The sequence below is a fragment of the Petromyzon marinus genome, chromosome 1 (assembly GCF_048934315.1).
Source record: "Petromyzon marinus isolate PM22_M1 ecotype Great Lakes invasive population chromosome 1, UKy_Petmar_22M1.pri1.0, whole genome shotgun sequence".
Lineage (NCBI taxonomy): Eukaryota > Metazoa > Chordata > Hyperoartia > Petromyzontiformes > Petromyzontidae > Petromyzon > Petromyzon marinus.
The window spans coordinates 24,522,963-24,544,146 of record NC_133667.1 but is presented as its reverse complement, the minus strand read 5'-3'; the positions used below and the strand labels follow the sequence as shown (position 1 = coordinate 24,544,146).

General features: G+C 48.2%; 1 protein-coding gene across 1 annotated transcript in view; it reads left to right on the top strand.

Annotated features, from left to right (window-relative positions):
- DMBX1 (diencephalon/mesencephalon homeobox 1) overlaps positions 1-20,866 on the top strand; it is a 56,464-nt gene extending 35,598 nt beyond the window's left edge. The window contains exons 2-7 of the mRNA XM_076065935.1: positions 979-1,469; positions 4,343-4,521; positions 8,926-9,059; positions 11,719-11,873; positions 14,535-15,554; positions 15,657-20,866. Coding sequence (XP_075922050.1) covers positions 1,007-1,469; positions 4,343-4,521; positions 8,926-9,059; positions 11,719-11,873; positions 14,535-15,217 — 1,614 coding nt within the window. The 5' untranslated portion in view covers positions 979-1,006 and the 3' untranslated portion in view covers positions 15,218-15,554; positions 15,657-20,866. The remainder of the gene's footprint in view (positions 1-978; positions 1,470-4,342; positions 4,522-8,925; positions 9,060-11,718; positions 11,874-14,534; positions 15,555-15,656) is intronic.
- Positions 20,867-21,184: the final 318 nt, after the last annotated feature.

Sequence of the window (21,184 nt, the reverse complement as noted above, 5' to 3'; positions counted from 1 at the left end):
AAGAGGTTGACTGATATTAAAATTGGAACGTCATCGGTGTGAAACTGCCAAACGTCCCAATCGGGCTGGGACAGTCCTGGTGTTTTTTCAGGAAGGCTGTTCTTGTGTCCCCCATAAAGCCTGGCGAAGGTTCTCATTTTCGTCCCGGTTTTATTTTTTTCTGGCCTCATTCTCAACTGATGGTTCGGACAAAGGACCGGGCCCATGATTTAGGAGAGGTGGGGGGTTACTGGGCGGGGGATAGCGATTGAATGGGCGTGGTTATTCGAATGTGGGCGGGGCTGTGGAAGGGAGGCGGCTGCCAGCTCGCCACGTGTTCCAGTTGAGCCCACTGGCACAGCCAGTGGGGGGTGGGGTGGCACGTGCCCCCCCCCCCCCCCCACAATGATCCGATCTAAATCCTTAAATTCGATCGGATCTTTGGGGTTTATTAGTAATAGATCGGCATTTTGGGACTGCCACTGTGTAGCATATTATTAGGTGCCAGGGACTCTGAGATTATAGGACAATAGTCTGAGTCCATAATTGGCAACAAGTAATGGCAAAGCAGTTATAAGTGACTCAGAATTGTGCGCAGTTGCGGATACAGTACACGACTTCCCTGAAGGCATCAACACCTTCAGCGAGCGCGATGCCGATCACACAACGCGGTTCGAATTCGACCCTCGATCGATGGCTGTGCCATCGCCGCACATGCGTCGAATAAAAAGCAAGGGACAAGTCCTTACTTACTAACAACTCCTCTATCAATTTTCATTGCTGGAGGGGTTGCCCCCCCCCCCCACCTGAAAATCCTGGCTCCGAACATTGGTTGAGCCTCCCAGACATGTTATAGCTGCTTTAAATTAGTTGTCTTATGCAGATACCGACTCCAGCCACGGTAATATGGAATTTCCACTGGATCAGAGAGTCTATGCTCCTTCGAGCATGGGGATATGCTTAAATGAGTTTCATTCAATTTCTATTTGTTTTTTTCAGGGACTACTTTTCTTAGCAGCGAAGGAACATGCAGCACTTTGGCGGTGCCGCGGCTGTGGCTGCTGCCGCAGCGGCGGCGAACGGATATCCGCTGGGCACCATATACGGGCTGCACGTGCACACCGGCGGCCATATCGGTGGTCAGCACGTGGCAGCGGCGGCGGCAGCAGCTGCTGCCGTAGCAGCTTCGCATCACCACCATCATCAGCATCACCATCATCAACATCAACACCATCATCAGCAACAGCCATCGCAGCAGCAACACGAGCCGCAAGCTGCTGGACATTTACCAACCACACCGCATCATCATCAACCGCATCATCATCAACAGCATCACCAGCAGCAGCATCAACAGCAACACCAGCAACATCAACAGCTTCACAATGGCGGCTCGGCGCACGTGGGGGCGGCCATTTTAGGTCACCACGTGCACCCGGCGCATGAATACCGGCCGTCGGTGCACGCGCTCACGCTCGCCGAGAGACTGGCGGGTGGGTGTGAGAGTGTGAGAGGGACGAGGGGTGACAGACTGTGTCAATCCTTGTGATATTGCTCGTCATACAGTTCTTGCTGTAGCAATGATTGCCCATTATGTTTTTGTTATAATTGCTGTTACAGTAAAACCTTGGATTGCGAGTAACTTGGTCTGCGAGTGTTTCGCACGACGAGCACATTTTTTAAAATAAGTATTAATTTGATAACTGAGCGAGGTCTTGCAATACGAGTAGTACGTATACGCTTTGCCGAGCGTCACGTGATCACAACTGATATACGAGTGCTTTGATATACGAGTGCTTTGGATTACAAACACGTTTCCGAAACGAATTATGCTCGCAATCCAAGGTTTTACTGTATATTCATCCTGTGCTTGTAATTGCTCTCGTTCGGTATCTCGTTCTTCATTTGTCGCATCGTGAAACTTGTTTACGTTTTCATGTTCTGTCCATTGCTCTTCTTTTACGCATTCATATTCTCCTAACCCCTCACTCTCCAATTACTCTCAGTTATTCTCCACCTTCTCGCACACACTCTCCGATCTCACTTTTTCTCTCTTCTAACTAGTCATTGCTATACCCGGTCTCTCATTGTTTAATTGTTTTCTCTCTCCACTCACTTCTCAGACCCCTCAATGGGGGGAGATGAGTGTCAGCTTGGCTTGTAGTAGTGTGCGTGACACCGGGCTGCGATATAAATAGCACCATGTATATTCTTGGTTCTTTCGGTAAAGTCACCACGTAGAAGGGAAACAATAAAATAATACAAATATAAAACAATAAAATTATCACGACGTTTCGACTGCAACACAAGCAATCGTCATCAGTGTGCGTGAGAATTTTATTGTTTTATATTTTTTATTAATTATTTTATTGTTTCCCTTCTACGTGACTTTACCGAAAGAACCAAGAAAATGAATTCCTGCAGTCACGAAAGCTTTAAATCAAAATAAATAGCACCGTTAGAGTCTTCAGAGGTGTGAACCTCCCTCCCCTTCCATCTCTCCCTCCTTCACTGGCCTCTCTCGTCCGTCACGGTGTACACGTGGTGGGGTCGATGGCAGTTATCCGACATTCCAAGATCAATCACAGCCGTGTTCTGATTATACCCTTTGTAATGTGGAAATTATTACTTAATTTCCATTGATCCAAAAATATGTATGTTGTGTCCGTTTGCACGTTACGTGGTGCAGTATATTGAGGCTGTTAATGTTTTTTGTGTTAATGGCATCGGTAAATGTTTTTTTTTACGAACGACGCAACCCTGAAAACAAAGTACCGCTCTTTTATGTCGCTATCAAAACGGCATCGATCCAGGGCGACGTGGCCGTTTACATCTGCTTCTGCTACTCTACAAATCGAACGCTGATGATTCGTCACCCCTGGTGCCCTAATTTCCTCTGGGAACCGAGTTGCCACCATTTTAAGTTTAAAATTTTCGCGGGCTGAGACCCCATTGGCTTAGAAATGTGTGGCAGCAATGTAACGTGGCTTTAATTCTCATCGGACCCCATGGTGTGAAGTGCATCCTCCAAATCGAACACATCTTATTGTCTCTCTCAAACTATGGAGCATATTGTAAACCACTGAAGTCTGCGCTCCTTCAAAGGAGAAATAGCAATACTACACAAATGATCTCCTGAAGCCCTATTGTGGCCAACAAACCTTGACACTGGCCAGGTTGCTTCTGAAAAAAAGCTAATGGCTCAGTGGGCCTTACCTGAGAAGATAAACAGTGTATTTATATATATTGAAGTGATTTGTTTACCTTTTCTATACTTTGGAATCCTATCGTGTTTTTGTATTGTGTATTGTTGAAACGTTCTGACCTGTCCCTCCGTGGACATGTGAGCTTTATAGCTCAGCGGATTCTTCCAATATCAATTATTATTAATCTGATCTAGCTCCTGAACATATTGGTGCACGCAAAAATAGAGTATAATCTCTCTGGCCTATTTACGTGCTTTAAAGTAAGTCCACGGCCCGAAATGTCGCCCATTATATATGTATTATTATTTCATGGCCACAGTGTAATTTACGAATGTGTTGAGTTTTTGTTGTTGTTAATTGTGATTGTGCACCGCTGCCAATGCAGCAGCATCACCAAATTGTTTCGTATTGAAAAGTATGCCATTTACACCAGAGTGAAGCCATTAAAGAGCGAGATGGCGACCCCCCCCCCCCCGCTGATCGTGACTTTACTCATTTTACAAATAATGACTCTGCAACCTTGCGTTGGAAAGGTCATACAACTGCCCTTGGGTGTGCAGCTGCTAGAGTACAGCTGCATTTGGGTTGTCGACTGTTAACTCGAGCGTATTATGTTTTAAAATTCGTTGTTCACGTGTACTTTTTGGGGGAACTAAAAAAAAGTAATTTTACCACCTTAATTTGTTTTAAAGGTTTCGTGATTTATTTCCGCTTTGCATCTTTAATTGGGTGGAGGTGAGCTTTTGAGGGCTCAAATGTATAAACACGTCTCGGTATGGAGTGATCTACGGCGTTTAGATTGTAAATGTGTATTTTCCTCGCCTTGCTTAATTATTACAAAACTCTGACCCAAGTACAGGGTGGTCCGGTTGTCTTGTGACCCCAAATTAATTGACCTCTAACATTGTTTCCTTTGCATATTCATTTCTGTTTTATATAAACCTTACTTTAAAAAGATGTACAGTTTTAGAGAATAAAATGGGGGTCACCAAACATCTGGATTATCCAGTCGATCGACTGGTAGATCACCAACAAACGCACAACACGGTCATCTCTCGCACCCTTCCACCTCTTCACATTGAGTCTCACCTCCCCCCTTCGTCTCGCCCTGATGCCCATACGCCCTGTCCCTCCTCCGTCTTGCTCCCCACCCACCGCAGACATCATCCTGGAGGCGCGCTACGGCACCCAGCACCGCAAGCAGCGCCGCTCCCGCACCGCCTTCACGGCGCAGCAGCTCGAGGCGCTGGAGAAGACCTTCCAGAAGACGCACTACCCCGATGTGGTGATGCGGGAACGTCTCGCCATGTGCACCAACCTGCCCGAGGCTCGCGTGCAGGTGCCGCCCGGCCGTTCGTGCCGAATTGCGTTCTGTTTGCGTACGATGGCGGAGGTTATGTTCAGGGAGCTAAATTGCCAATGTCGAGCACAGACTACGTCGTTTTACTAGACGGACCAGAGTGTTGGGTTTGCTTGGCCACAACCACAATTATCCATCCCTCTCCCCACCAAACAAACTACAGGGAGAGCCCAGATGTGCCTCACAGGCAAGGGCCGCCCGAAAGGACGAGGGCATTCGGGACAATTTACCCCTCGAAACGAGGGCCCCACAGCAGAACTGATTTTGTGTTATTGTTGCAAATGAATATGAGGACCCCACCTAGTATTCTGCCCCAGGCCTCCAGCTCTGGGACTCCAGGTACCCTCTCGGTGGCTCTGCCCACAGGCTGGAGGGGCCCAGGCACTGGGCTATAAGAAGAGTGTGGAAATTGGACAAGGGGCTCCCAATTCATTATTTGTGCCACAAGGCTCATGCTGCACCACTGGATACGTTGCTGACATGTGCAACATCTCGTGTTAAACACTGCAACTTGGTTGCTTCTGTTTTGCAACAGGGATGCACGTTACAAAGTTGTTTGAGCCCATCACACACAGTCCTGCTAATACCGTTAAGGCCTGAAGGCCCAAAGCCCCACTTCCTGCCCTCCCTCTTGTCTGGGTAGCCCGGCCCGAGGGGCTCACGCAAACCTGGCAGGGCAACTTGACGAGCAAATCCCTCTGCTTAGCCTGTGAATAGTACAAAAAACACACGTCATTGAAAGAAATGCATTTAAAAAAAAAGAAATATGTGTGAATAATTATGGTGTGTTATTTAAATGCATTAAGGCAGGCTATTCCATTTTTTTCTTCACATACATACAAACCCAGCTAACGTTCAACGTTGAGGCGATCTTGGCATGTGGTTGGAACAGATCAACGTTGGCTCGACGTTCCATGTTCACTAGGAATATGCACTCTGTTATTCTTTAAACTTGTACGTTGCCATGACAATGCATTTGATCTCGCACAGCCAATCATTGCTTTTGCACGTGCAACAAGAGAACAATCAAAATGATTACGAACAAAGTCGCTGAGAGTTTCGCAATGTGCAAGCAACTTTGCTCAGAATTGTGGGTCATGGTAAACAGCAGCATGAACAGCATTATTTTATTCGCAGCATCACAGGAGCATTGGACCATTTAACTCCGGCTTAACCTTGAAATCTCAGCGGGTTCCCTAAACAACACCTCGCTGTCAACACTTCCCACACGGGGTTCATCATGGCCGTGTTGGAAACACTGAGTTAGCAATAACTGCGGGGTGGCTTTGAGCCCTGAGGGTGGGTGTCAATCTCTCTCTGCTAGGAGGTTCATAATGTCAGTGCTGCGCTCATCATGGCCATGCCAAATTAGCAGTGATGAAGTCCTGGGCTCCAGCCTTAGGTCTGGGTGTGTCTCTCATCCGTTCATAATGGCTGTGTTGGAAATACAGATTTAAGAATAAGGTCCTCGGTCAGAGGGCTGTGTCGGGTGGTTTTGTCTATTAGGGGTGTAAATTGGTGATTTCAGGGACGCTCACTCAACAGCGATACAATCTTTGGTGTGAGTTCTTTATGGGGATGGAAATTCCACATTACCATGGTGGTGACCAGTCTATCCATAGAAAATCCGCTGCTGTCCACTTGCTAAAAAGCAGTGGCATTTATATCAACAACTGTAAGGAAACGGCAATTAAGGGCAGAGTGGACTTTTGTTTATTCAGGAAAGCCGTCCTGAATCTCACCACGCTCGCAGGAAGGTCCTGCATTCGGATATTTGGAACAATTCTGAAACCTAGGGGGTTTGCGAGTTCCATAATTCTCTACGTGATTCACCGACCCTCGACTGCCAAAGTGCTGGATCACAGACGCGCACCACCACACGGGGCTACGCTTGTGTAGTGTTTTTATTTAACGCGGACAACCTCTTATTTCTCTCCTGTGTCACTTTTTATTGAACAGAACTCCTCGCGTTCGACACCCCCCGTAACTTCGTCGTGATTTTCCCGCTTGCGCTGCTCGCCTGCTTCACCCCGCTCGCTCCGCGCTCTCTCTCAGCCTCTCCACTGCTAGCCTGTTCTCTCTCTCACTCTCACTCTCCACTGCTAGCCTGTTCTCTCTCTCAGCCTCTCCACTGCTAGCCTGTTCTCTCTCTCACTCTCACTCTCCACTGCTAGCCTGTTCTCCCTCTCTCACTCTCCTAGCCTCTCCACTGCTAGCCTGTTCTCTCTCTCACTCTCCACTGCTAGCCTGTTCTCTCTCTCACTCTCCTAGCCTCTCCACTGCTAGCCTGTTCTCTCTCTCACTCTACTAGCCTCTCCACTGCTAGCCTGTTCTCTCTCACACTCTCCACTGCTAGCCTGTTCTCCCTCTCACTCTCCACTGCTAGCCTGTTCTCCCTCTCTCACTCTCCTAGCCTCTCCACTGCTAGCCTGTTCTCTCTCTCACTCTCACTCTCCACTGCTAGCCTGTTCTCCCTCTCTCACTCTCCTAGCCTCTCCACTGCTAGCCTGCTCTCTCTCTCACTCTCTTAGCCTCTCCACTGCTAGCCTGTTCTCTCTCTCACTCTCCTAGTCTCTCCACTGCTAGCCTGTTCTCTCTCTCACTCTACTGGCCTCTCCACTGCTAGCCTGTTCTCTCTCACTCTCTTAGCCTCTCCACTGCTAGCCTGTTCTCTCTCTCACTCTTCTAGTCTCTCCACTGCTAGCCTGTTCTCTCTCACTCTCCTAGCCTCTCCACTGCTAGCCTGTTCTCTCTCTCACTCCCCTAGCCTCTCCACTGCTAGCCTGTTCTCTCTCTCACTCTTTTAGCCTCTCCACTGCTAGCCTGTTCTCTCTCTCTCTCACTCTCCTAGCCTCTCCACTGCTAGCCTGTTCTCTCTCTTTCACTCTACTAGCCTCTCCACTGCTAGCCTGTTCTCTCTCACTCTCCTAGCCTCTCCACTGCTAGCCTGTTCTCTATCTCCTAGCCTCTCCACTGCTAGCCTGTTCTCTCTCTCGCAGCCTCTCCACTGCTAGCCTGTTCTCTCTCTCACTCTCCTAGCCTCTCCACTGCTAGCCTGTTCTCTCTCTCTCCTAGCCTCTCCACTGCTAGCCTGCTCTCTCTCTCACTCTCTTAGCCTCTCCACTGCTAGCCTGTTCTCTCTCTCACTCTCTTAGCCTCTCCACTGCTAGCCTGTTCTCTCTCTCACTCTCCTAGCCTCTCCACTGCTAGCATGTTCTCTCTCTCTCACTCTCCTAGCCTCTCCACTGCTAGCCTGTTCTCTCTCTCACTCTACTAGCCTCTCCACTGCTAGCCTGTTCTCTCTCTCACTCTCTTAGCCTCTCCACTGCTAGCTTGTTCTCTCTCTCACTCTCTTAGCCTCTCCACTGCTAGCCTGTTCTCTCTCTCTCTCTCACTCTTCTAGTCTCTCCACTGCTAGCCTGTTCTCTCTCACTCTCCTAGCCTCTCCACTGCTAGCCTGTTCTCTCTCTCGCAGCCATCTACACTGCTAGCCTGTTCTCTCTCTCTCTCACTCTCCTAGCCTCTCCACTGCTAGCCTGTTCTCTCTCTCGCAGCCTCTCCACTGCTAGCCTGTTCTCTCTCTCACTCTCCACTGCTAGCCTGTTCTCTCTCTCACTCTCCTAGCCTCTCCACTGCTAGCCTATTACTACACACTCTGCTAGCTTCTCCACTGCTAGCTTCGCACGCTCACACTTAGGAGTCCGCTAGCTTCTCTACTGCTAGCTTCTCTACTGCTAGCTTCTCCACTGCTAGCTTCACACGCTCACGCTTAGGATTCCGCTAGCTTCTCTACTGCTAGCCTTTCTACCCTCGCCTCTCCAACCTCGCCCTTGCCTTTAGTCATCACAGCTGGAGACGACGAAGTGTGGAGAGCGGGGCCTGGGACTTCTCTCGTCTGTTCTCTTGTCTTCACTCCGACCAACCCAACCTCTCTCTCTCTCTCACCGTCCCGTATTTATCCCCCTCCTCATGAACTCCTCATGCATTAAGCTGGCGACCTCCCCGTCGCCTCTCGCCCGTGGCTTTCGCCGCTATCGCCTCAATCTCACGGCAACCTGGCGCCTCTTCCGCGCCTGCATTTGCAGCCAGCCAATCACCGCTATGCATCTTAATTAGCCGCCTGCGTTTGCAGCCAGCCAATCACCGTGTTGCTCCCTCTCGCCGCACCTGTTCGCCCCGATGCGACCTCGCTGTCCGTAGCTCTCACGGTGCGTGCACACCACTCGCACCCTCGCCCGCCCGCCCGCGCGCGTTATTCCACTCCGCTTGTTAACTTCTCACTGTGAGTTGGGCAACTTTCTGTCGCCGTTGCTGTTTATGCGAAAGATGATGATGATGTTGTTGTTCACGATGATGCCACCCCTTCTCCACGAATGACTTAAGGTGTGGTTCAAAAACCGCCGGGCGAAGTTTCGCAAAAAGCAGCGGAGCCTCCAGAAGGAGACGGTGCAGAAGTCACGTGATCACGACGCAGCGGGGGCTGGGCCTGAGGGGGCGGCGGGACACCCAGGAGGAAGGTAAGACGGGGAGGTGGGGGGCAGCTTAGCTCGCACCGTACGTAGCACGGTTGGCTACGTACGGTGCAAAAGAAGTTCAACATCCATACGTAGATTAGCGCATAGCACTGACGCTAGCACTAGCTCTAACCCGTAATCTTAGCCATGACCCGAGCGCAAGCCTTATTACTTTATGTATGTATGTTGAACTTCTTTCGCACCGTATGTAGCCAACCACGCTAATCGGAGGTGCGGGATCCCTGGCCCTAGATAGCCTGGTAAGGTTACAAGGACGCAAGGATAGGGGGATTGCAGTGCCCCGGCAGAAAGAGATCACAGTGTACAGGAAGTGTGTCGATCCATTGGGTTGCATCGACAAGCTGAACTCGGGACAGCCACTACACTCTTGCACCAGACACCAGCCCTGCATCACAAACGAGTGGAGAACTACGAACCGCCCGGATGCTTCCACGCTCCGGGTCGCGGGTGCACGATCGACTCCCTCGTCGCGGCTGATGATGTGCCAGAAGAGAACTTAGAGAACGTGCAGGGAGCATCGTCGGGATCTCAATTATGCCATTATCGATCTGTCAAAATAATTTGACACTGTCAGTCAACCGGACTTCTGGACGGCTGAGAGAGAGAGAACAGGCTAGCAGTGGAGCAGACGGCGCATGGTGGTCTTACATTGATTACGCCCGTAGTGATATAATCGGGCTCAGTCAGGGTGGTTTGCAGGCCCACGTGACAGAAAATGGAACTGCCTCTATGAGGTCACCAGTGGCAACCATTCTGGTCCGCGACGTGTTCTTGGTCATGCTGCTCTCAGCCTGATCTGATAAGAGGGTGCATCTGCTATCGACCTGATGGACATCTATTCGATCTTAATAGACCCAAATTCAGATGCAAGGTTATCAGTCTTCATTTATACTGGAGGAATCCAATGAACTATTAAGCTCTTTTCCACATATGTATAGTAGGGGCAGCTCAGAAAGTTACAACAACAATACAAAAACACGATAGGAGTGCAAAGTATAGGAAATGTAAACAAACTCTCTGGTTCTATTGGGTAAAGTCACGTAGGTGAAAATAAAATAACAAAAAATCACGACGTTTCGGCTACAACACAAGCGGCCTTCATCAGGTGAAGGGACGAGACTGTCTGGAGGACAGCGCTGGAGTTATTTTTGTTATTTTTGTTATTTTATTTTCACCTACGTGACTTTACCCAATAGAACCAAAGAGTATGGATCCTAGCAGTCACGGAAGCTTTAAATCTAGAAATGTAAACAAATCACTTAAAAATACATACAAATGAAACTAAAATATGTATTATCTTACCAGGTAAAGCCCACTGATTTATTAGTGTATTTTTGAAAAGCGACCTGGCCACAAATGATAGCTCAATGAAGTGGCTTATGTGGAAATTTATATCAGCAAAATAATATAGATGCATGTTAGTGCAGCCATCATCTGTGAGCTTGCAGTTTTTCGATGACTGAAACATTGTGACATTCTGAAGAGGGTCTTTAAGATCTCCTCACTCACCTTGTAACAGCATCAAAGCAATTTGGTCTCCACCATCAGCATCCAGTCGACAGAATGTATGTTCCAATTAGCCCAAAACTACCCTTACAGTCATCACATAAAAGCACAGCTGATGACACGACGCTCAACGCATTAGACAGGTTCACATATCTTGACACTGTCCTGTCCATATCCGTAGGCGCCGATGACAAAATCTCATTCCTCATCCTTCGGGCATCTGCAAATTGAAATTTGAAATGAGCTAACGGTCCGGTGTTCAATCAGGATTTCCGCATACAGAGATGTTTTTGCTCGCTGCTTTTCTCTATGGATGAGACCCGAACTCTGTACTGCCACATTATCCGACAGCTTACACAATTCCTACATATTTGTTTGTCTACTGGCAGGATCTTATACCAAACACACACAAGCTGTATTCCGTAGCAACCTCCCCGGCGTTGAGACCCTTCTGACCAAGACACGTCTGCGCTGGCCTGGGCATGTTGTCAGGATGAAGGACTCTCAGAATCCCTAAGCAGGTGTTTCACGGCCGGCTCGCTCGTGGAAAAAGAACTGGCTACCAATACGCGTGATGCAAGGACACTCTCAAAATCCACCCTCAAAGCACATCAAAGGAACACCGGTAACAGGGAGAAGGAGGAAAGCTAAGGACCGTGAAACCTGGAGGCAAATTGTTATGTCACTACTGCAGCTTACAAGATTGAGCGCGCAGCCACGCTGGAGGCTACGAGAGAAGGAAGGAAAACAAGGGGGATGCGTCCTCCTCCTCCCTCGAATCGCTCTAGTGCTCATGCTAGAGCTGCCGCTGCCACCGCTGCGCCCACGCTTCGTGGATCATGTCTGATCCCACGCGAGCGATCACGCGGACGTGGACACTGGCGCTCAGATGCACCAACACGCAGCGTGGGCATCGGTAATGGTGACAAATAACCATCGCACCCCCTAGCACTGACCGTGACCCAAGCCTTACCCCTGAACTCAAAGCTAGCCCCGAGTCTTAAATCTACAGCTCTAGCCTTGATGCACTGGCTTTACCCCATCACTGATACCAAGACAGCCCCACCTCTACCCCTAACTCTGACACAGCCCCACCTCTACCCCTAACACCGACACTGACCTTTCTCTCCCCCAGATCCCCTGTGCCTCTGAACAAGGGAGGAGTTGGGTCGCCTGCGACCTCAGGCCCTCCCTCCACTGACCCTTCCCCTGAAGACCCCCTCACTCAAGAGGGTGTGGATCCAGGCGAGGCAGGCTCCGTACCTGGGAAGGCCTCATTGCCTGAAGCCGGTAAGAAGGTGTTATGAGCGTAATAACACTATCCATAATATGTATGTATAATGATGTGAACTGTGCCTGGAAATCAAATATAGGTTGCTGGGTTCGTAGCACAGTGTGCTAACTACGGTATCACAGTTCCGTGCACACTTGCGTACGCATTACATACAAAGATTCCCTATATAGCCTTTAACTGTGGGGGGCAAGTTCTGCCCGTGAGCACCTATTAAGGCCGGCAGGGGTGGGTGGTCAGCACCACGCCTGGCTACCTTTGTCCCCCCAGTGCTGTTGAGGTAACCAGGTTCATAGCACAGCGTGCAAACCACGACACCACCGCTCCCCATACGAATATATCCACATACACGTTACGTACACACACAGAAGCACATGTCAACAAAGTTCCCCATCTCGCCTTGGGAGTCTTTCAGGGCAAATTAGCAAGCGCCAATGAAGAAGGCCGGCATGGCACTCGAAGGAGTGGATGTCCAGGACCACGCCTGACCGCCTTTGTCTCCCCAGTGGCGATGTTTACACACCCCGCCAGGTACTCATTTGAGGCTGAGTCGACCTAGGGGAGGCTCAGGACCGGTTGAAATATTTTGCCACTGTTATTGGTCGTGAGCGGGAATTGAACTCGGGTCGCCGGGTTCGTAGTGCAGCGCGTTAACCCCTGCGCCCGTCACTCCCTACGTGCGCATGCATCGAGATATGCACACATTGAGCTGTTTCATGGAACACACATTGAGCTGGTTCACGGAACACTCATTGAGCTGGTTCACGGAACACTCATTGAGCTGTTTCACGGAACACTCATTGAGCTGTTTCATGGAACACTCATTGAGCTGTTTCAGGGAACACACATTGAGCTGTTTCACGGAACACTCATTGAGCTGTTTCACGGAACACTCATTGAGCTGTTTCATGGAACACACATTGAGCTGTTTCACGGAACACACATTGAGCTGTTTCACGTAACACTCATTGAGCTGTTTCAGGGAACACTCATTGAGCTGTTTCAGGGAACACTCATTGAGCTGTTTCACGGAACACTCATTGAGCTGTTTCAGGGAACACTCATTGAGCTGTTTCAGGGAACACTCATTGAGCTGTTTCACGGAACACACATTGAGCTGTTTCACGGAACACTCATTGAGCTGTTTCACGGAACACTCATTGAGCTGTTTCACGGAACACTCATTGAGCTGGTTCACGGAACACTCATTGAGCTGTTTCAGGGAACACTCATTGAGCTGGTTCACGGCACACTCATTGAGCTGTTTCACGGAACACTCATTGAGCTGTTTCACGGAACACTCATTGAGCTGTTTCACGGAACACTCATTGAGCTGTTTCAGGGAACACTCATTGAGCTGTTTCAGGGAACACTCATTGAGCTGTTTCACGGAACACTCATTGAGCTGTTTCAGGGAACACTCATTGAGCTGTTTCACGGAACACACATTGACAGGACAATGTAACCCGGCCACGTGACTGTCTCCCTCGTGGTTCATAATGGCCTACACGGTGCTGTCGTGTGTAATTAGCCGTCGCTAATTAGTGGCTAATTAGGCCGACTTGGGGCTCAGGTTTAATCGATTTAAACGAGGGGTAGGGCCTGCGAATCCATACAGCCTGGGGCAGTCGGTACATAATGGCCAACTCGGGAATTGGTAATTAATTAATTAATAGTGACCAACACACGCACACCCTTACGGATAACTTATACTACCTCTTTCATTTATCATCATTATTACCACTACCGCTCTTGTTTATATATGGGCAGACCGAGATCTGTCATGGGAATGTGGAATTTCCACCTCACAATTTGAAAGTCACGAGTTCACATGTAGATTGGGGTTCATTCGTCATTGTCCTCCGGCTCATCAATAGCAGCTGTAGCAGCATCCATCAGCAGCTGCGGCAGTGTTATTATAATCAGCCGCATTAGTTTCATTAGCAGCAGAAGTGACCAGTGGTCTTCCCTTGGAGAGAATGTGGAATTCCTACCATAGGAATGTGGAATTTCCACCACTGATTGAGGGTCGTCAAAGGAGATGAGTATCATCCACAATTGTTTGAGCAGGGACAATTTGGACCTGACATGAACATAATCAAATGTACAAAACGAACGTGTACACACAAATGTAGGGGGTGGAACGATGGCATATTGGTTCGCACACCGCGGTATAAACCTGGCCACCCGACTTTGATTTCCAGCTGCAGCTACCGTCAGTGGTGAGTGATATCTGAACTGCGAGTCGACTGCTCTGATGACAGCGCCACCCGGCCTGATGTTTTAATCTCTCTCCTTTGTCTTCCAATCTCTCCATCACCGTCCTCTATATTTCCCCCTCTTTCTTTACCATCTCTTAAAATCTCAACAACCACTCTCTCTCCAAACTGTCGTTATCTACACCCATAACTACTTGCACATATCTCTTTAAACGACTCTTAAATCTCTAATTACTCTCAACTACCTCTTTCTTTAACAACTCATTCTCAACTCTCTATACTATCTCCACTCTCTCGATACTCTCCCTTAACTATCTGATTGCTCTCTCTTAAATCTACTTAACTCTTGCTTTACTCTCTCCTCCCACTTCTCTCCGCTTCCCCACACTCTACCATTTCCTTCTCCTCCCATGTCCCACGTCCCACCTCGCGCACACACAGACCCCACGTCCCGCCCGTCCTCCTTGCTCTCGCCCTGTGCCCCCGTGCCTCCGCCTCCGCCGCCTCCGCCGCCTCCGCCGCCACTGCCGCCCCCTCCTCCGCACAGCTACGCCTCGGCGCCCCTCTCCCTGCTGCGCCTGCAGGAGCAGTTCCGCCAGCACATGGCGGCCACGGCGGCGGCGGGCAGCCTCGTGTACCGCTCGTCCTTCGAGCTGGCGCAGTCGCCGCACCCGCTCGCCTACCCCATGGCGCCGCTCGCCTGCCAGCCCTACTACCCGGCGTGGGTGCCGCAGGGCGGCGCTGCCCTCCTGTCGGCCTCCACGGCCGCGGCGGCGGCGGCGGCCGCGGCGGCTGCCGCGGCGGCCGCGACCGCGACCACGACCGCCACTACCATGACGCACGCGCCGCCCCCACCGCTGGCCGTCGCGGCCGGGGGCGCCGGGATCCTCGTGGCTCCGTCGCCGACGGCGATCGGCGCCCGCACCGGCGGGGTCGTGGGCCCGGCGGTGGCGATGGCGTCGCCGCCCCCCTCCTCCTCGCTGGCAATGCCTGGCTTGGTGGGCGTCATCGGCGGAGGGGGCGGCGGCGGCAGCAGCAGCAAGACGTCGAGCATCGAGAACTTGCGCTTGAGGGCGAAGCAGCACACGGCGTCGCTGGGGCTCGACATAGAGATGATGAATTGAGCGAGGGGAGCGGGAGGGGGCTCGAGTTGGTGGGTATGGAGGGACAGAAAAGGAGGGGGGCACTACGAAGAGAGATTCTGTATTGGCATGTCGCTTTACGGCATTCGACGTTACTGCTGACGTGAATTTATACAACGCTATTAACAGACTGGTTTCAGATAATAATACAAAACTGACACTGGGAGGAAAGGCAAATCTCGACACTTTTGGCCAAAACGGTCTACATGAAATATTGAGCTTTGCAGTGCGAGAGTCTCAAACTTATCATGGGACCTTTTTGCCAGCATCAAAGTATGAGAAATAAGAATAGGTTTCACCCTTTCTGGCAATAAAATAGGTATTCATATTCTTAGTTTTTTCCGGTAAAGTCACGTTGAAGAGAAACAACAAAATAACAAAATATATAAACAATAAAAACAATAAATCAAAAATAAAATAGGTGTTAAGATTTTCCTGTTTGCATATTCACCACAAGTACGTGTGGTTCATGCAGACTTGATTCCTTGCAAAAAAAATCTACTTGGTGTTTGAACATCTTATTTTTCATAGTCTCAAACTTGTTGCAAATGTGCAAATGTCGTGTGTGGCTGCGTTGATGCTATTGACACTGCACCAAGCATCACAAAGCCAGGCACACCTACCTTCCTCCATAACAGGTCCATAAAGGTATAATCAGTTGTGCACGGTGTCCGTCAAGGTGGTCTTATCCATGATTCTCCCTATCTATTGTCATTCTCATTACTCAGGCTTGATCTGCAGCGTCTCATGGAGAGTCCAGGCCAGCCGCTCATGTAGGCCTACCTCCCGATCTTAGGATGTGTCCTGCATATGCCACCTTCCTTCTCGTTAGACTTGTCAGTCATTCTCGCTCGTAGCCATTCCCTCTCAGCTCATCGTCATCTTTCTACTTAACACATCAGCTTAACTCTATCCATTCTTCCATAACACCACATCCTAAACACATTGAGTCTCTTCAAGTCATCCTACCGCAGTGTCCATGCTTTACTGGTGTATCCCACGACACTCCACACAACAAAATGTTCCAATATCCAATCCTCTCTCTTCTGTTTCTTGTCCAACTTATTACTTACCACACTTCTTTTCAAATAGTCTTGGCCAATCCGATTCTTCTTATTTTCGTATCCTCTTGTTCACACCTGCCATCTTCAGTGCCCTCCAAGGTAGTCACACCTTCACACCTATTCCAGCCGTTCCTCTTCCGCACGAACCTTGATTTTTAGACGCCTCACCTTTAACACTTATTGCAGTGGCCTACAGCTCTGATATTCGTACCATAAGACCCGCTGCTGATATTTTGAAGAAAGCCCATAAAACTACTTACACATACACACACACCAGGTAATATGACAATGTTATCGTTCGAGTCTCATCCCTCTAAACCCCCCCGCGTGTCCGCCATGGCGTTGGCGACTTGCGTCGTAGAGAGACCCGGGTGTTGGCCAACATCGTCGCGGGTGTGATTCTTTTAAATGTTTCACTGATGCGCTGTTGAAGATTGTGTGCGTTTTTTGCTAGAAAAGGATTAAGCATGTGTAAGGCGTATGTTGGCAACATTTCAACCACCAATTTGGGACTTATTTTTTATTGATTCTCTGGTAGTGGATGGCACCTTTATGAACGTTCTTTTATATCAAGAAACTTTAACGGGCCCCGCACATCCCTCGTCTCGCTGCAAACCTCAGTATTTCCCGAAGGTGGCCAGTCGAGCAAAACTTCCTATGATAAAAAAAACCTGGTTAATCTTAATTCGTAAAGCACCCATCCCAACGCTGCCACAAATTGTTTCAACAGTGGAAATTACAAGTTGGTGGGTTTTTGATGCAGTTGATTGGGGGAGGAAGTGAGAAAGTCAATGTTGGAGGAAGAACATAAAATAGATTGGATGAAGATGCTCGATCGAGGGTAGAGGAGGGATGGGAGGCCGGGTGATGAAGCGAGAAGGACAAGAGTAAATGGAAAGAGGAAATTGAAAAGGAGAGGGGGAAAGGTCTACAAATTAAAGGATAGAAAATTGAAGGCAAGAAGGATGAGATGAGACGAAGACAGTGTGGGATTGAATCTCATCATTCTAATCCTCAAGGATTTAAAGGCTATTTGCAGCCGTTTTTGGCCTTCCATCGAAGCGATAACGATGCAAATACTTCGAAGTCGTCTGCTCTCTTCTAATTGCTGATATTCTTTGGGCCTTCCCCTACTCCACAACGTTGTTGAACCTTGAATCACGAACGCCCTGCAAGTCTTGGCCTTTCACCAAGATCCCCAGTACCCAAAACAAAACGTGGGCACACTCGCCAAGGAAACCGTTTATTCTGTGGATTAGGCCAACTCCACTTGCTGGGTGGTGAATCTAGAAGAGGCCCTTTGAGCTTATGCCTTTGGGTTGTCGCAAAGGCCAGAGGACTAAGATCTAATACATTTTAAGCAACTGTACCTTCATTCTATTGAAGGGAGACAAAGGTTGTACGTTTACCTGAATTAGGCTGATACACTCTTACTCTGATTTACAAATAGTTGTCGATAAACTCGATTTGACCAATTAAAGGTGCCATCAATGCAGTCGGAAAATCAAGAAAGCAGCCGGTGCGGTGACTGGTATCATAATGGGCAAGACCAAGACTGAAAGCGACGTGCTTCGGTCAGGACGAAGGTTCGGTGATGATCCAACCGTCAATGAGTTTCTTTCTTTTGAAACTATATTTATTTAGACCGCATTTTCAAATGCGTAGGTACACTCGGCTGCAAGAGTGCGCGTCGTCCATCGCGCAGGGACGTTAAGCCACCGCCAAAAAACTCGAGACGAGAATTCTAAATGAAAATCCGTCCACACTCATGGACGCTAAAGACTGAAACATTCACGGTTTTGTTTTGCGTGTCGTATCACACAACGTTCTGTACATTTGTGACGTTTAACTTGAAAGCCTAACTAGAATATTAGGTTTTTTACTTTCAATTATGTTGTTCTTGAGCTTGTAAATAATGTTCGTTTAATGATCGTCTCAGAAAAATGAACGTGTTTGGTTTTTACATTTTTTACAGAAAATTGAGCGTGTGCCTGGATCGAGGCTCCAATCAACACTCCAGCATTAGAGGTCACATGGCTCCGTCTGAGCCACTCGGAAGCACAGTGACCGATACAGACGTCACATTGATAACCCCCAGATATTAAGACGTAAAAATTAGATGTTTCAGATATATATTCTGTAAAATATGTGAGTGTGTGTTAAATATTATGTATATGTAAATTTATATGTACATACAGGAGCAATGCAACTGTGATAGCATTGAAGTGTATACAGTGTAGAGTAGTTTGTTCTAACTGATCCATTTGTCATAAACGGTGGTCTATGTGTGTTGATGGAGGTTACGTGACAAAGCCTACAGGTTTGTATGGTTTACTGGAATTAGATGGCGATATTTGAGCTCAAGGCACCATAACAAGACAAAGGTTGCCTGTACGATAAGGTGAGGGCTCCGTGTCATGAGATTGGGATTCTTTGTTGGATTGGATGGGGGTTCTGTATAAGATGAGATGGAGATTCTGTACTGGATGGAATCGTTCTATAATGGACAAGGGATCTATAATTGATGGAACTGGAATTCTGTACTGGATAAAACAAGGATTCTATATCTGACAAATCAAAACTGTATTGGACAAGACGATGGTTCTGTATTGGACGACATGCGGATTCTGTATCAGATCAGTATTCTGCGTCGCATAAGATGAAGATGCTGTCGTAGTTAAGACGAGGATTATTTATCAGATGGGTCGAGACAATGGTGTGTTGTAGGTTGGTATACAGTTGTGATTACAGACTGAGTCATCTACTCGGTTTATTTAAGCCAATAACTATTCGATAAAGCATTGCAGCTCTAGTTGAGATATGATTTGTTGTTGTCATTAAGTGTTCATGGAAAATGTACCGGTAAGCTCGTGTGTGCCATACTAAACGTGCTTAATGTATGTGTCCATTCATTGAAATCGATGCTCTCTTGAAACCTCGGCCTAGTTTAGGCCTGATGCCATTTTTCTTCGCTGCTCATAATCAGGAGGAGTGAAAACATTTTTACCATCACCTTTTGCGCACCCTAATCTCTGGATAACTAAACAACAGGCGTTAAATCAGTCTGCGTTCCACATAGCTGAAGAACTGTTTAGCTAAAGAACTCTCGTTTTGTCATCCTGTGCTCAACTTGATTAAATAACAGACGGATATTATTTTCCTTTAAGGTCTTAATTGATGGCATGCCTCTTGTCATCTCGCACGCGGTTTAAGCAAGTTGGGTATTTTTTTATTGAGGTCTTCATTTAATGAAGAGGTATTTGGATCTCACCGGGACGTTGCTGTGCATTTGACCACTTTGCAGTGTTTTACCCATGCCCGCTGTACCCTGAGCTGCTTTATTCAGACCGGTTTCCACATCCATTCAACATCAGCTGTTGAGTTCTGTGTAAGGTTTAATACATTGTTATGAGATGTTCGTGCTAATATATTACCTGTCGCGTATACGACGATGTGTATATGCCCATAATCCTAAAAGTAAAAAAAAAATCCGTAACTCCTGAAACATGTTAAATCAATCTCGAGCGGGTGGCTTGGACTTGCGATCGTAAATGAGCACTTATTTGGGTTTGTGCTGGAACATGTGTTCTATAATGATGATGGTGATAACAATGATGATGATGAGGATACGTGGCTTCTAATTATTGCGCAACGAGGTGGTTACTAGACAATAGTGGTTCTCATCCGGGGGTACGTGGATCCCTGGGTGTAAGTGGCAATGTCCCAGGGGGTACGTGAGGCGATTTATAAATGTGTGAAATTATATCATACATCAGAGTGATTGGTGAATAATCACGTGTGAATCTGCCAAGATAAAATAAGTATGATAAAATATAAATCCATATGGTAACCGATAGCGATATTAAATACATTTCTAAACTCATTGATGGTTTTCAATAGTAACCAGCAAGTGCGAACAAATGGCATGATGCATGCAAAGCGTCTGTTGATTTTTGTTTTCACTTGCAGTTACTGACTAGCTCGTTAGGATACCTCACAGAATGGACAATTGATAAAAATATCGATCTAGATTTGAAGTTTTCGTGACTGCAGAGATCCATACTCTTTGGTTCTTTGGGTAAAGTCACGTGGTAGGTAGAAAATAAGACAAATATTGACGTTCATGATTCGAACATTTATTTCTAAGAAACCATGTTGAGTCGGGCGAAGGGTTACAATAGCCACGGAAGGGTTGAGAACCACTGCTGTAGAAAATAAGAGCAGCGACTTGTGGCCACACGATCCAAACGGATGTCGATGGCCCCTCAGTTTAAAAGAATCGCTTGGCCTAGCGGAAACTTGTGACAGGACCTGGGCGACCACTCGATCCTCCCAGCCATCACTTTATTGTCAGCAGCGAGAGGGTGGCGTGAAATTGGTATGAGGAGCGGGATGCGTCGATTTGTGCATCAGAGAAGCCACGTTAAGGGTTTTTGACGTGTTTCCATTCGGCGTAACTCAACGCAGGTCATGCCCGGACGCTTTATAAAATATACCGTACGTTCTTATGCAAAGCCTGTTATAACGAAGACATATCTTAAACGCAAAATAAAACTGTGCCAAGTTACGAGCGTGCGAAGTTATGGCGTTTTAATCAACTGCTCGCACGCGTCTTCGTGTATGCGTGCACGAGTTGGGGGCAGTGTGGAGCACACGTGGTGGATCTGGAGGGGAGTTTCAAATCATTTATCCCGCAGCACCTGGGCCTGTCACGTGACCTTCAGCGAGCCTTCCACACTTCACGTGGCCTCAAAGTGCACCTAGCCTGGCACAAGCGCCGTGGTAATGTCGTCGCTAATTTTGGTGGTGGATGGCGGCTGCTGTTGTTGTGTGATTGTGCGCAGGGGAGCGGTGGTGTAGCAGTTAGCGACACGCTGCGCTACGA